Raw genomic sequence first — 15,526 nt, forward strand, 5'->3', positions numbered from 1 at the left:
AAGGCGAGGGAGACGGTATAGGTATGCCGGGCGGATACGTGGGCTGGGGAGGGGGAGCGGTGTCGCTGTGGTGAGGATGGAGGACCTTCTGGGGGCTGTATGATAGTTTGAAATTTGACTTTTTGTGTACGCCTGACGTATACCACACCACTACTTCTACATGATGTTGCTCATACGGGAACCCTCTGAGATACACCAGCCCAGTACTTACACCTCTCCTCTAGCAGGGCGATGCCACCTTGTCGTAGCCCACTCGCAGTAACCAGAAATTGCTTTCCCTCTTCCACATCCGGCACGCCTGGTATGCTCGAATTCGTCACCTTGTGCGCATTCGGATCGCCAGTCTGGATGAATGATGCCATAGCGCCAGCGTATCCTTGGTAAGTCAGAGCATCTGTTTGCTGTATTGAACCGATCGTGTTCCACTAATGAAGTCAGTATCCTGCATCAATATGAAAGAGAAAGTACACTTGGACTTACATATTGCACATCACTAGCATGCTTAGCAGGCGATATGGTGTACTCAATCAACCACCCGTTCTCCGCCTTCTTCGAGAGCCAATACGATGGACACGCCAGAACGAGATCGCGGTACAACAACCCAGCGCGGATGTAGGTCGAGTTCCAACTAATCTCCTCCGCTGTCCCCACCGCCGGATACAACCTCTTCACCTCCTCTCGATCCCCCTCCGTGAAGTCCGGCAGAAAACCCCTCAACCACGCATCAAAAGATGCCTCCGATGCGTTGAGCCCATCACTCCCTGTCTTGGCATTCGCAAACCCAGGCGGAATAAAGTTCTCCCCCTCATGCAAATTATAACTCGTCAGCACCATCTCCGCGTTAAGCCTCCCCTCCTCCACCACACTACTCAACTCCTCCGCCAGAAACCCATCATCGATCACCGGCCCGTACGTAAAAGAAGCAGTAGTATACTGCTGACTCGTACTCAACCTCAACGCACTATCCCTCAATCTCTGCACATCCACCTCTTTCAAACACCTAATCTCATCTTCCACACCTGCACAGCCAACATCGCTCAGCGTCTGACTATACAGATCCTCCGCCCACGCGCTATCGTAACGGTACGTCTTAGGCCAAAACGGACTACTCGCCAACGCTTTTGTAAAAAGTCCTTTTCCTCGATTCCCCGTCGCAATCGTTTGCGCAACTACACTGCCGCCGCCCGCCGACTGTCCCCAGATCGTGACGTTGCGTTTGTCGCCGCCGAAATGGTGGATGTACTTTTGTATCCATTTCAACGCAGCCTGTTGATCCAGTAACCCGGGGTTGAGATCGACGTCTGGATGTTCTGCTATTTTGGATCCGGGCAGGAAGCCGAAGACGTTGGTGCGGTAGTTAGAGTATACGACTATGTAGTCGTTGCTGCTGGAGACGTTTAGCACGGGGTAGCCTGAAGGCGGGATGCTGAAGCTCGCGCTGCCGCGGATGAAGCCGCCGCCGTAGAAGGTTAGGAGGACGGGTCGCAGGTCTTGCTTTTTTGTCCAGGGGCGCGAGTAGAGGCCGAGGTAGAGGCAGTCTTCTGAACCGTTTACGGTGCGCTGGGGGCACATGTCGAAGGCTTGGTCGGTGTCGTATGTGCCATTGGTGATGTGGAGCGGTGGTTGGGGTGCGCGGAATCGGTTTTCGCCTGCTGTTGATGCTGCGAAGGGGATTTTGCGGTAGTATGTGAGGTTGTATTGGGAGGATGATGCGCCGCGGAAGGTACCATAGTCGAGATGGACGATGGGGTTAGATGCATTTTGATGGGGATGCTGGGCTGGTGATGCAGAAACGGTACCGCTCGCCACGAAGGCGAGGATAACAGAAGCGACGGACAGTAACATCGCAACCAATGTCTACTAACGAAACTCATGATTATAGAAGTGCGGTTGCATGTACATATATAGAATTGGAGATACCAGCCTAATGCCATATTAGCCCCTTCTCCGCAAATTACAGCAACTCATCCCCGGCGCCCGGATTGCGGGGACGGCTAAAACTAGGATAGCATGAGATGAACGTCAACAACAGTCGTCCATGAGTCGCGACATTCGGTGTAATTTGCGCCGAGCCTTTGTTGAGAAAATGGGCTAGGCTCAACTCTGGAGATGTTCCGTATGACGTCGATCATGAGTTTCTCCGGATGACGTGACTAGAGCGGATGTGGCATGGTGGAAGTCGCGACATCTAAACAACATCATGTCCAAGAAGCCATGATTCAAGAGTATAGAAGAATGCATTTCCCAGTTGACGCCCAAGCTGTCTACTATCAACGCCGTCGTAACCCATAAAGCTAAGTCGTAACATCATAATGCCAACCATACAAGGCACGCTTCACGTCTACTTCCTCTCGCCCTTCCTTCCGGTCTTTTTCAACCTTGCAGCAAGATCTATCATACCGTCTGCCCAGACAGACATTTCCCTTTCTTCCTTGATCTCGTTACCGCAGAAGTCGCGCAAGAAAGCGCCCATCTTGTCCTCGCCGTATTTCTCACCGTAGACAACCTCCGCTCTCATATTGACGTTGGTCTCGATGCCCTCCTTGCCTAGACTAACGCCGACTTCGAATGTAGCCTTGACCTTTGTTTGAAGGGTTGGCAACAGCATGTTCGCGGAGATTGCCATGCGCTCGTCCGAGAGGATGAACTCTTCGGTGATGTAGCTATGCTCAAGCCAGCGAACACCCTCTGCGACTGCAACAGCGGTGGCCCATCCATTCTTGACAAGGGAAAGAAGCGAGGAAATTCGGGTCTGCGCCTGCGGGATACCATGAAGATGTGCGCGGATGAGCTGGAGGAAGAAGCGCTTGCTTGTTGTCAACGCACGAGGATGTGGTGTTGCTGAATCACCGATGTAGGCAAGCGAGATGGATCCGTTGGGTGTGTTGGAGCCGGTGGCGAAGGCAGAAGGTACGAAGTAAAGTTCGAGGTCATTCATGTGTGTCATGGTGATGCTGTTCGAGGAAGCGGACGTTATGCTCCATCCGTGGGCTTGTTCAAGGGCAGTGAGTTTGGCTAGTGTGCTGTTAGTGGGGTTGTTGTGCAAAGAATGAGCATTACATACCTCTCAGACTGCTGACCTCGCTTGTAGACCAGCCGCGGCACTCTTCTCGTACACGTTCCGCTGCTTTGATCTCTTGGATGCATTCGACTTTGCGGTCCTTAGCTGCCTCGATGCTTGTTTCCTTGTCGGCAAGCTCTTGTTGCAGCTGGGCAAGAAGCAGCTTCTTCTCTTCCAACTCGGCATCAGTAGCAGTAAGCTTCTCTCTCGTCTGCTCAAGCTCTTCCCGGTCACAGCTGTTGAGTTCATCGTGGCGCTGCTGTAGCTGCTTACACTCAGTGGACAGACGATCCTTCTTCTCGACCAGAGGAGGCAACGTTTCGTCAAGAAGGCGCTCCTGTTTGATGAGTGTGGATTCGTCGTGGTTGAAACCGTCCATGGTGTGGAGGAGACCAGCTTTGAGATCGTGCAGCAGCGTGCTTCGCCATGTATACCACTCTCCACGAGCCTCGAGGCGCGCGTTGGTCTTGAGGTTCTTGAACTGGTTGTCCATGACAGCGCGCTGGTCCGGGGGTGCAGTGAGGTACTCGCTAAAGAGCAGTGGGTTCTCTTCTAGTACGTTGGCCTCCATAGTACGGACAAAATGGCGACCGTCTGAGATATACTTCTTCATCTCGTGGCATGCATGCTGGTACAGCTCGTACTCAGGCAAGGTGCACGCTCCAGCCACAACGTAGCGATCTAGGGATTCCTCCTTTTCCTCTACTTCCACATCGTGGAAAGCGGAAGGAGCAGCAGTATGGCGTCGCTTGGTCGTACTAAGATCCATGAAGCGAATCTTGGTCATGTCGAGGAAGTCTTGTAACGAGATCCGCTCAACATCCGACATATCTTCTGCCACACCACCCTCGTCGTTGTTCTCCTCCTCTGGCTCTTCACCAAAAGCGACGCGCTTCATTGGGCTCATGCTTTGCCTGAGGTTCCCCTTCTTGGGTGTCGGTGTCGGCTGCTTCGGCGTTGGCTGCTTTTGAGGAGTCTGTGACTTCTTCGGCGTCATCCCTTTCTTCACTGGGGACATTAATGTCTGTTTTCGCGGGGTAGATAACAGCTTGATGCTATTGCTCAGAAGTGCCGTGCTCTTGAGAGTAGGCTCCTGACGTGGTGCATTCAGAGGACTGAATTGCACTGCAGACAAGGACGAACGACGTCGGTCAAGTATTGTAGCTGCAATTGGGTCCTCAGGAATCATCATGGGTGTCCTCTGCGGCGTAGGGTTTGAAGGAGTCGCAACAGCTTCCTTCTCTTTGGTTGCACTCAGCGGAGTCCGGCGCACAAACGGCGAAGGCTCGACCTCCTCAATATCCTTCTGCCTGACGATCTCTGGTGTACCAGGGTCAAGGGTGGGATAGGCCACATCTCCTGTCGTACTGGGAGTGATGTCTTGCAGGACCTGAGGCGCTGATTCGGCCTCGGCCCTCAGAATGGAGCTCCTTCTTCGTCCAGGCGACTTCTTCGGAGATTTCCGTGGTGTCGGTGTTTTGGTTGCTGAAGCAGGAGTGTCGTCTACGGGTGTTTGTGGTGTCGTTGTTGAGCTGCCGGCACGCTTAATACCAGGTCCAACGATCTTTGTGAACTCCATGGAAAGATCTTCATCTTCGACCTCATCCTCCTGATCTTCCTGTGCTTGTTGCTTGCCATTCTTAATGCTGCCCACAGCCAGTGTGAAGTCCATCGTCGCGTCATCAACGACGCTTCCAACACTAGCACGTCTAGCTGGCTCCGGCTGTGGCGCTTTCTTAATCGCTCCAATTGCCATTGTGAGGTCCATGGTCGCGTCTTCTTCGCCGTGCTCTTCGGATTGTCGACGCTGTCGCAAACTGGTACGCCGGCTTGCAGTGCGCTTTGCAGGGCTGCCTTGGTTTTCATCGAGCAATGAGACCCTCCTCTTAAGACTCTTCCTCCTGTTTGCTGGTTTGTAAGATGCGGCCATCGCCTGTATGCTTCCAAGTGGCATAGTGAGGTCCATGGTCATGTCATCGTCGTCGACGTCCGAGCTCGCTGCGTCTGAGCGTTGTTGCTGCTGCTCCGGCTGCTTTTGTTGTGGTGGTGGGGGTACGATGCGGCCTACTGCGCGCGTGATGTCCATACTCATGTCGTCGTCCTCGCCGGCTACGGTGCGTGCTGGGGAGAAAAGCGGGCTTGCATTCTCCTTGTCATATTGTGCAACGAAGCTCTTCTTTGCCCAGGGCTTGAAAGATGCGGTAACTTCGTCTTGGGCGATCTCCATGCTCATATCTCCGTCATCGTCGTCGAAATCCAGCTTCTGAGTGCCTGCCAAGTTTGCAGCCTCGCGCAGCGCAGCATCCAGTCGAGCGCTGCTCTGCGATGAGTCCTCAACATCGGGTGAAGCTCCTAGACTTTCTGTGGCATCTTCGATATCCATATCCTCAGAGTCGCTGCTCCCGTCATCGTTTCCAACAGGCGAAGCATTGTCTCCGCTGAGCGGGCTTGAGGAGTAAACATCGTCGGGGTTGTTGAAGTTCATCGGCGGTATGCCCGAACTCCGGCGATTCTTCTTTTGGTGCTGCGCGCGCTGGCTCTCGGGTGACGAACTGGGCTCTGGTTGAGGCTCTTCAGCTTGTTCTGGTGGTGTAGACGGCGGTTCGGCGGGGTCTGATGGAGGGGCAGGCGACGCCGGTGTGGATGCTTGGGAGACGTTCGAGGCTCTGCGTGTGGCCTCCGACGAGGCTGAGGAGGTGGTCGCATCGCGCATGTACTCGACTACATCCCATGTGTGTAGAGTGGCTTCCGGGGCGAAAGACACGCGTCGCCTTGCTAAACATTTGTTAGTGAAGCCTCCAGATTGTTTCCACGCTTAAAACACGTACCCAACGACTTGCGACGCGCTTCGCGCCGCTTCTTCTCATCTTCATCGTTTGAGGCTAGAATGGACTTGACGGCGGGGATAAACGCAGACTATCTGGTCAGCATTCACTCGTACAATCGCGTGTACGAATCATACCTTTCTGCGGTTTCCGAAACTCTCCTTGAGAGGAGGCGCTTCCAATTCCCCCAGACCTCCAGGGCCGATACTCTTACTACGCGTCTTTTTCTTTGGTGATAATGCTGCTTTCTTCAGAGGCTGCGTTGAGGCCTTGAACGAGCCATTCGCGATTAGGCCGTCGGCGATATTCTCTTTGCCTGCTTGCGCCATGTTGGAGTCGCGATTTGGTGTGTGGTGGTGGTGTTCGGGATGACAGCACTCATGTAAACATGGAAGGCGCCAACCCAAACAATGGGGTAGGAGGGCCCGTGCGCATTCGCCTGGTCTTGTGACAGCGCTCCCCGCGTCTTGCATGACATTGAAAGCTGCACGTAGGCGGCCGTTTTTAGTCTATTGTCTATTGCGAGTCTACCTAAACGCCTCGCTTCTATGTAGAAATCAACGCTCTCGAGGCCTCTGAATATGTCCGCCTTCAACATTAGAACGGCACATCCATATCCTCAACACTTTCCTCTTCCTTCTTTCCACCACCCTGCTGTTCGTGCAAAACTTCCTTGATAAACCCAATCAACGCATTGACACTAGCTTTCTGCGTGCTTGGTAGGAAGTGACCCCCGGGATGATACACAACGTACTTCTCCTCGCTATGTTCGCAAGCCTGGACCAATGCCAGACTGCGCGCCTCCTCAACCACGACATCCTGCGTACCCAGAAAATGTAGCATCGGTGTCTTGATCTTAGGCTCATAGAAAGCGTGATAAGGGTTCTTCCCACGCGCTGCGAAGCCGCTATAGCTAACCGCGAACTTCAGCGGCGGATGTATTGTACCCTCCATGTACCCGGTGTCCTCTTCGAAAGACTCTGGGAACCTCATACCGCCCTCAGGATACAGCTTCTCAAACGCAGCACGACGGCCTGGCTCGAGCAAACTCGCGACCATAGCTGCCGCTGCTCCACCTTGTGAGAATCCCACGACACCATCGAAAGGACCTTGTTCTTTCAACACGCTTGCGATGCGCTCCAACCCTTGCTCCATGCCTTCGTATGTATACGGTTCGCCTGTGCCCTTCCTCCTCCACCAAGCCCATGCGTCGATTTCCTGCTCCTCTCCATCCTTTGCATCTTTGCCCTCGCCATCTTTACTTGTGTTTCCTGCCAGGAACGATTCGTCGGCGGGTGTTAAACGTATCGGCGCAGTAGGGTATACGAGTTCGATGCCTTTGGGGAAGGCTTTTTGTAATGTCTTGCGCAGTGCGCCGGTCTTGGCTTGGAATAGTGATCCGGATTGCGTGTATCCGTGAAGCATCAATAGCTTTATCGGGCGATCTGGGGGCGGGGCGGCGGCCATGGTGCGCCAATGGGAGCGGACGCGGAAGTTGGCGAGCGTGTAAAGACGTGGGTCTGAGAGGGCGAGGAAGTGTTTGAAGCGCATGTACAGAATGCGCGTGGAGGCTAGGGCGCGGAATTGATAAGATAGCTTGTAGAAGGCGCGATGCTTACGAAGTTTTGGGTGTTGCCTCGGAATGATACCGATTCTCGGGATGCCGATTGCGTCATGGGCTAGCGGGAGAACACCTGCGCAACTACTCACGGCGCGAAGACACTTTGCGAGCTACTCAGGATAGATGCAGACATAAGTAGTCAGATGTATGTATACAATAGATTGACGATGATCGCAACTGCATGAGAGCAGAAAGCTCGATGGTCGCAAGGGCAGTGAGGAACAACAAGCCCTTTTATCTAGAGAAGTCGCACCTTTGCATACACTTCTTGCGTCTAGCTTGACATTCACACATGCACGCTCAATCAAAATGACTTGGAGAGCGCGACGATCTGGACACGCTGTCGACCCCACTGTCTTCCCCCGCATTCATGTACTTCCGATACGGATTTGTGGATTTCGAAGTCCGTGAAGCCGCAGAAGACGGCGCTGCTGACCTTCTTGATGCTTTGGATCGAGGAACAAGGAACTTGCTGACATCGCCAATATCAGACTGATCAGCATCGGAGCCTGCCGAACTGGGGCTCTTTTTGCCTCGCGTCTCTGCATCTGTGTCGTCGCAGACAGTGGAGTTCTCGCCCGAGTACACGGACGGTGCAGAGTGCGCTGATGACGCATACGTGGCTGGATAGGCACTCAAAGGTACTTCGGGATCCTTGTCGAAATGCCATTGTAGCTGACGGTGGAGGCGCCGGTAGTTGTTTTCTCGCATGAGGAATGATCGTTCAACAAGTGTCTCGATGTCGTTCTACTACGCATTAGTTTCGCGTTCACAGTGGCAAGCTGCATAGGTTCTTACATATGTCAATCTACCGTCGAGAATATATAAACCCATATCGTTGCTCTGAAATTGGAAGCCAAGCTCGACCAGCGCATACTCTTCCACAAGGGCTTTCTGAATAGTGATCGATTCTTTGCCTGACGCTGTCTCAGATGGGCAAAACTGCGGTTCGTAGTCAGGGTCAAAGAAGTAGGTATGTATCGGTTGACTCCCTAAATAGTGAGTCTGACCTTTGCCTAGACAGTGTTAGTACATGGTTATCAAACTTTGGTGACGCATCATTACCTGATATACGAGTGTAGGGTGTTCTCCATCCGGCTTGCCTCATGGTCAGCAGAAGCTCGCTTCCTAGATTAAGCGCTGAGGACTCCCAAAAGATGGTACTCCTAACAACCTGGTCATCCGTGTTGTCGTAATCATATTGTATGAGTCGACTGGTTTGAAATGGTTCGTCTTCAGCGTTTTCAAAGACGGATTCAATTCCAAACCCAGCCAGCGACTTTTGCAGCCTGTCCATCCTTTGAGAGCGTCTGTCGGCTTTGACAGGGAAGACGATCATCTGCTGAGACGGTGAGTTACTTTCCAACGTGGCTGTACTTCCTAATGAAGTACGCGAAGCATGCATTGAGCCCATGGAGCTGCGAAAGCTGTCACGACGAGAAGTTCTTTGGGGACGATCGCGATAGCTCGGCCTCATGTCCAGGCGCGCGAAACTTTCCAAGAATGGGGTGGAAGAAGATGCTGTAAGCGGAGGTCGTCTGCTTGTCGCATATTCTGTTACATCCACGCTGCGATTGCCTTCGGCTATGCGAGTCCGTCTTATGGTCTGATCGTTTTCTTGCTCTGAGCTCAATTGCCGCTCTTGTATCCCATGAAGTAGCTCTTCGTAGCGCTGCAATTGCGACCTGTGCACTTCGTCGGTTCGTTGTCTTTCCGCTATGACCATGGCGTCGGCTTTTCTCCGTGCCTCCTTCTCGGCTTCCAGCCTCTCAACATTGAGAGCTGCTTGAGCTACTTCCTTAGCCGACTGTGCCGCTGCAATCTCTTTCGCTGCCAGATCCCTCACTTGTTGAGCATGTTTTGCGGCTTTTGCTTCCATAGTCTTCCTTTCCTCCGCCCACATGATCTCCATGCGCTTTTGCTCTGCCCTTTGAGCTGCTACGAGACTTTCGAGTTGCTTCATTTTCTCCTCTTCCTTTTCATGGGCATCCTGCATCTGCTTCATATACACCTCAGCTGTTGCATTGGCACGTTCCCGTTCGTTTTGGACTTCTTGTTCCTTGAATATCTTCGCCAGTTTCGAGAACGGTGAGTCCTCGTACTCAATGCGGGGTTCTTGATTGCGCTTCTGAAGTAGTGTCTCTACCCGAGCGAGAACAGCAGTTTCTCTGGCCTCATCCTCGGCCGTTCTTGTCTGCATCTCCACGGGTGGAGCAGGCGGCGGGGGTGGAGGAAGAGGCATCGGTGGAGCTTGAGCTTGGGCAGGAGACGGCGGAGGGGATTCAACGGCTGGCTGATGACTTGGAGGGTATTGTGGGTATGGATCGGATGTATATGCTTGTCTCGGCGGCTCAGAAGGCGGGAGCACGTGTGGTGGTTCCTGCCATGGCGGACTGTATCCATAATTGACAGGGGGCGGAATGTGACCATGTCTGAAGGGATTTGAATACCCTGATTTGGACTTGTTCCTAGGATCGCGAATGTTGACCCTGTCACGGTAGGGTCTGTCGAAAACTCCATCATCATCATCCTCATCATCCTCATCATCACCACTATGAATCGTGTAGACTTTGGAAGGACGCTGTCTCGTTTCAGCCTCTGCAGGTAGTGGCTTCACACCGTGTTTCCTTTGCTTAGATACATGTTGACGTGGATGGCCGGTTGACGTTTTTCCAAATGTCACATGTACTTCGCGAGCCTTACGTCTGGGTGACGGGGGGTCGCCGTAGGTTGGTGATGGTTCGTATGTATGAGCCCGTGGATCAGTACGGTTAGAGTTCTTTGCACTCCTTATGCGGGCTTTTTGGGTGTTACTGCGAAAGTTGTACGGCGGTGCATTAGTATCGACCATACTGTCTTCTTCGGCACTCTGGAATGCCTCGTCGTCGGACCCGACAGGCTCATTCTGCTCTTCCCATTCGTCAAAAGATAGGTTGTCGTCCTTCTTTGCTTCCTCTACCATCCTGAGAATTTCCTCCCTCCAGGCATCGTCCTCCACAACGCCCTCGACACCGTGTTGACGAGTTGAGCTGAGACTAATTTGATTCGGCGAGAGCGTGGTCCATGAGGAGAGTAGTCTGTCTACAACCAGATCAGGTTCCGTTTGCCTACTCCACAAGATCATGGCCTTCTCATCTGGACTTGAAGATCGTCTCTCGGGTACTGCGACGGGCTCTGGAGATGATGCATGACTGTTTCTAGTGGCCGTTTCGGCGCTTTCATCAACGACGGATGCTTGGTGGAGTTGACGTGTTTGTGGGTATGGTGGCGGTGGACTTGTGTCGCCAGAGCTGAAAACCAGTTGATAGAGCCAGGGCGCAGTGTCAGAGGAGCCACTCTTCCATAGGGCTAGTTCAGCCGAGGAGGAAGGTTGCGTGGCCGCCTCGAGCTTTTCGTCTTCCTGTTGTGCACTCTCTACAACGTGCCTGTTCGCCTGGACAGCGCTTTCCACAATCCGGCGAAACCGATTGAATCTAGGTCTACCATGGGTTTGACCGTTCGAGTTGAATTCTGGAGTTCTGGTGATGTAAGCGATCACGAGAATCAGGACACAAAATTGATCATGCTTACGGCCGACTAGCCTCTTCTCTGGCGAGGCGAATAACGTTCAACTCCAGAATCAATGCAGTCTTGATTCCCTCGACCTTCTTCAAAAGACCTTTGGCTTTGGGCTTTTTCAGCGGCCACTTGAGCCCGACCAGGCTTCGTCTCTTATCAATTAGTAGCCGAATCTCCGCAGCGACCCGTTCGTATCGTGATATGATTGAGCGAGTATTGGTAAAAAATGCAGGCTTGCACAAGTCTTGATGAGCATCAAGAATCTCCCCAAGGGTCTGCAGACTTCCCGCAAGTAGAGATATCTCATCCGCTATTTCTGTTGAGTATGATGTACGCTCAATACAGGAATTCAGGGCCTACCGATCTCCGCTATTTCTGTGGGCGCATTCTTGATTGTCTGAACTACGCTGAAGAGAGCAAGCGAGAGTTGGGCTGCGCTTGCACCGATGGTGATCGCCGACGCGATGATGCTAATAGGATCCATTTGAACGTAGACGATGCGAACGACAGTTCAGCGGACGCGGGGAACGATGCGCTGGCAATAGAAACTAGAGAACGTAGCCTTGTGGCTTACACAGCCTCTAACATGCTCGTCTCCAGGTATTACATAGCCTCGCCGCTTTGCTGCAGGCTGACCATCGTCCATTGGTTGTCAGGCCCATGCAGGTTACACGGAATTGTGTTGACAGTTTCGAGCTGAACGTGTGGGGGCCATGCTGCATCCACAAGCCGGGGGCAGCAATGCGGCTAGGACAAGCGATGTCATACGGGTCTGAATTGAACAGTTGGACGTGCATGGCGAAAAGGTGTGAAGCTCCGATCCAATTCCAGAATTACTTGAGAGTTGACTTGGTTCTAGGACTCTATGCTGAACATTGCCTGCATGTTTCCGGTGTAATCGTATCATGGAGCATCCGAGGCATCGCGTATTGTAGCTGTTGTGCTATTCGGCATCGCCTCCAGCTCGAAGGAGCTCCATGCTAGTCCGCTGATGCCTAGTCGGATGATTGCAAAAAAGCGACTCAAATCTTTGTTCCGTGTTGCGATATCCGGTGAGGAGCGCATATTAGTGCTGACTGGGTATTGTCGCTTATCAAGATTTCGTGAGGCTGAGAAGGGGACGGGATAAGTGTGGAGTTGAAATGCGGGATGTCTGAGTGGCTAGCGCGCCTCGGCTCTTGGCAGGTGCAATCCAAAAGTTATCGCTCTCATGACGACTGCCCGCTGGAGCTCAACCCCATGCCGCCATGAGCTTTCGACCAATACTGCCGCGGCCAATTGCAGCGCGGGATGCGAACACACTATGTCTACGGTGTTGGCGCAGACTCGCAAAAGCGCCGCTGCAGTCCCGGAGACCATTTTCTTTCAATCCGTCATATAGAGGCGACGCCATAGTAGCCGGACGAGGCGGTACTGCTTTCGGAAAGGACTACTTCCGCGCGAACCCACTACTGAAGGACACATTCTGGAGGTCAGGGCCAGAGTTACAGAGCTCGATTCTGTCTGTCAAATCGGCGAACGCAGGCGGGCAGCAAGCGGCGAAGGACGATGGCACAACTGGCACAGAAGAAGTGTTACCACATAGGCGGCGGAAGAAAGCAAAAGAGCAGGCAGTAGAGAACCCAGAGACGGCATACCCAATACCACACGATGCGTCGTCCAAGCTGGCACACATATCCTCGAGCCTCCCGCAGCAGTCGCTCAAGCGCATGATGACTACATACCTCTCGCTATCGAAACCGCGCCTCTCCTTCCTCGTCGTCCTCAGTGCAACGGCCGCATACTCGCTATACCCCGTGCCAGGTCTGCTTGCCCCCGCAGCAACAGCCACTCCGTCCCTCTCGACCCTCACACTCTTCTTCCTCACATCCGGCACTGCGCTGTGCTCGGCATCCGCAAACGCCTTCAATATGATCATGGAGCCCGCACACGATGCTAAGATGAGCCGTACGCGCAATCGGCCTCTCGTCCGGAAGCTTATCAGCACACGAGGCGCCATCATCTTCGCCGTCACTTGCGGGGTGCTTGGTACCGGCGCCCTCTACTACGGCGTCAACCCCACGACAGCGTTCCTTGGCGCCGCCAACATCGCCCTTTATGCGGCCGTGTACACACCCATGAAGCGCATGCACATACTGAACACCTGGGTTGGCGCGATCGTGGGAGGCATTCCGCCGCTCATGGGCTGGACGGCTGCAGCGAGTCAGTACGCCCATGACGGAACTTGGGAAGAACTGCTGTTTGGTGAGGGCTCGGCTGGAGGGTGGCTGTGCGCTGCCTTGTTGTACGCCTGGCAGTTCCCCCACTTCAACGCGTTGAGCTGGGCCATCCGCGACGAGTACAAGAACGCGGGCTACCGCATGACAGCCTGGGTGAACCCTGGAATGAATGGGCGTGTCGCACTGCGATACTCTATTCTGATGTTTCCTGTCTGCATCGGTCTGTCATACTGCGGCGTAACCGACTGGAGCTACGTAGCCACGAGTAGCGTCGTCAACGGCTGGATGGCACTCAAAGCCTGGCAGTTCTGGAAGGCTGAGGGACAGAAAGGAACTGCTAGAGGTCTGTTCTGGGCTAGCATCTGGCACCTTCCTATTGTTATGGTACTCGCCATGGCCCAGAAGAAGGGACTTGGAGAACGTATTTACCGCAGCATTTTCGGCTATGCCGACATTGACGAAGAGGATTTGTACTACGAAGCCGGCGAGTTTGAAGCAGAGGAGCAGAAACAATTGGCCCTCGTCGAGAGCAGACGAAACGCCTGAGATTGGCGTACCTGGGAGACCCACATTGCATGCTCGCTGTCAGGCAAGCACATTCACCGTTCCCGCTCACCCGTTGACGATCGCTCGATCAACAGGTACATGTTTCCATACCCCACTGTATCATATGTCATTATCACGCATCTAGAAGGTCGCGATCGGATTTAACGAAAACAAGCTTCATGTCCATAGTGTTTCGCATCTTCGTCCCGGGTTTTCTTCAAGTCCTTCCATGCCGCCACGATACTGCAGTCCACACGCTCAATATATTCTAGCAGCCACTGCGCATCGCTTCGAGTAGTCGCCTCCATCCAACGTACGCTTGTGGTGCAACTAGAGACGCCATTCAATCTACCAGGATGGCAAAGCCGCCTGTCGCAATATCGGAACCGGGTCATGTGTTTCGACTACCGGACAGGGGGACGCTGCCTGCCGACCAATGACTACATGCTAGCGCCACTAACCTCATCTAAACATCCATATGTTTCCCATGAATTAATTGTACTGGGTCTCGCGTTTCAACACCTCGGTTCGGCAACGCCCCATCGCCTACCATCTCTTTTACCCGCCGGAACATTATCGACCTACTCGTGCGCGAGGCGGCGAAAAAATGAAGTACCACACGCCTGAGTCTGGGGCGCATAGTACTGCAATATAGAAGAACCTGGATGTGTGACGGCTCCACTACCAAGCCAGCAGGATAGTTGTATATATAGAGGGGGGTTTGTTACTTCGTATAGGCATCAAGATACCCATCATCACATCTTCTTCACAGTAACCAACCATGAAGTGCTCCGTCCTCACCACCCTCCTCGCTGTCGCCAGCACGGCCAGCGCCCACTACACCTTCCCCGAACTCGTCGTCAAGGGCCAAAAGACCGGTCTGTGGCAATACGTCCGCAAGACCGCCAACTACCAGTCCAACGGTACGCCTCCCCATTCATACCCATGACTTCCCTTCCAAACACCCATCTAACACCCGTCTAGGTCCCACAACAGACGTAACCGCCGACGCCATCCGCTGCTACGAACTCGCCCCCGGTACAGGCTCAAAGACCTACACCGTCAACGCCGGCGACTCCGTCGGCTTCACAGCCGCATCCAGCATCTCGCACCCGGGTCCCCTTCAATTCTACCTCGCCAAGGTCCCCGAGGGCAAGACAGCTGCGACCTGGGATGGAAGCGGCGATGTGTGGTTCAAGATCTTCAGCCAGGGCGCTACCTTTTCTGGTGGGCAGATGAACTGGCCGAGCAACGGTATGTTTCCTCCCATCGAGTCTCTCCTCCTTCAACGAACATTCCACTAACATGATCATTTCGTAGGCAAGCAAGAAGTCGACGTCACACTTCCCAAATCCCTTCCTTCGGGCGAATACCTCATGCGCGTTGAGCACATTGCTGTGCACTCTGCGTCCACAATCGGTGGTGCGCAGTTCTACATCTCGTGTGCGCAGTTGAAGGTTGAGAATGGTGGCAGCGGTACTCCAGGACCCAAGGTCGCTTTCCCGGGTGCGTACAAGGCGGATGACAAGGGCATTCAGCTCAACATCTACTACCCGGTTCCTACTAGCTACACACCTCCTGGCCCCGCTGTGTGGAGTGGTTAGATGGACCAACGGTGAGGGAGAAATGGGGAGAAATTGGTTTCGTGTATATACTTCAGAATGAAACTTTCATGTCACATACTCTCAGCTTTGTT

General features: G+C 53.5%; 4 protein-coding genes across 4 annotated transcripts; 2 read left to right on the forward strand and 2 right to left on the reverse strand.

Moving 5' to 3' along the window:
* Nucleotides 1-170: 170 nt before the first annotated feature.
* Nucleotides 171-1,845, reverse strand: J4E78_009109 (uncharacterized protein; the record flags this gene model as incomplete). The annotated part of the gene is made up of 2 exons (XM_049369703.1): nucleotides 171-425; nucleotides 481-1,845. 2 exons carry the CDS (start codon nucleotides 1,843-1,845, stop codon nucleotides 171-173), a joined length of 1,620 nt encoding a protein of 539 aa, XP_049218664.1.
* Nucleotides 1,846-6,483: 4,638 nt separating this feature from the next.
* Nucleotides 6,484-11,549, reverse strand: J4E78_009110 (uncharacterized protein; the record flags this gene model as incomplete). Its single annotated transcript, XM_049369704.1, has 5 exons — nucleotides 6,484-7,540; nucleotides 7,944-8,254; nucleotides 8,306-8,523; nucleotides 8,573-10,921; nucleotides 11,426-11,549. 5 exons carry the CDS (start codon nucleotides 11,547-11,549, stop codon nucleotides 6,484-6,486), a joined length of 4,059 nt encoding a protein of 1,352 aa, XP_049218665.1.
* Nucleotides 11,550-12,312: 763 nt separating this feature from the next.
* PFT1 (Protoheme IX farnesyltransferase, mitochondrial) lies at nucleotides 12,313-13,830 on the forward strand (the record flags this gene model as incomplete). The annotated part of the gene is made up of 1 exon (XM_049369705.1): nucleotides 12,313-13,830. The coding sequence occupies one exon, from the start codon at nucleotides 12,313-12,315 to the stop codon at nucleotides 13,828-13,830; it is 1,518 nt and encodes a 505-aa protein (XP_049218666.1).
* Nucleotides 13,831-14,611: 781 nt separating this feature from the next.
* On the forward strand, nucleotides 14,612-15,434 carry J4E78_009112 (uncharacterized protein; the record flags this gene model as incomplete). Its single annotated transcript, XM_049369706.1, has 3 exons — nucleotides 14,612-14,753; nucleotides 14,815-15,084; nucleotides 15,151-15,434. The coding sequence occupies 3 exons, from the start codon at nucleotides 14,612-14,614 to the stop codon at nucleotides 15,432-15,434; spliced, it is 696 nt and encodes a 231-aa protein (XP_049218667.1).
* Nucleotides 15,435-15,526: the final 92 nt, after the last annotated feature.

The sequence above is a fragment of the Alternaria triticimaculans genome (genome assembly GCF_023758025.1).
Source record: "Alternaria triticimaculans strain BMP 0046 chromosome Unknown scaffold_18, whole genome shotgun sequence".
Lineage (NCBI taxonomy): Eukaryota > Fungi > Ascomycota > Dothideomycetes > Pleosporales > Pleosporaceae > Alternaria > Alternaria triticimaculans.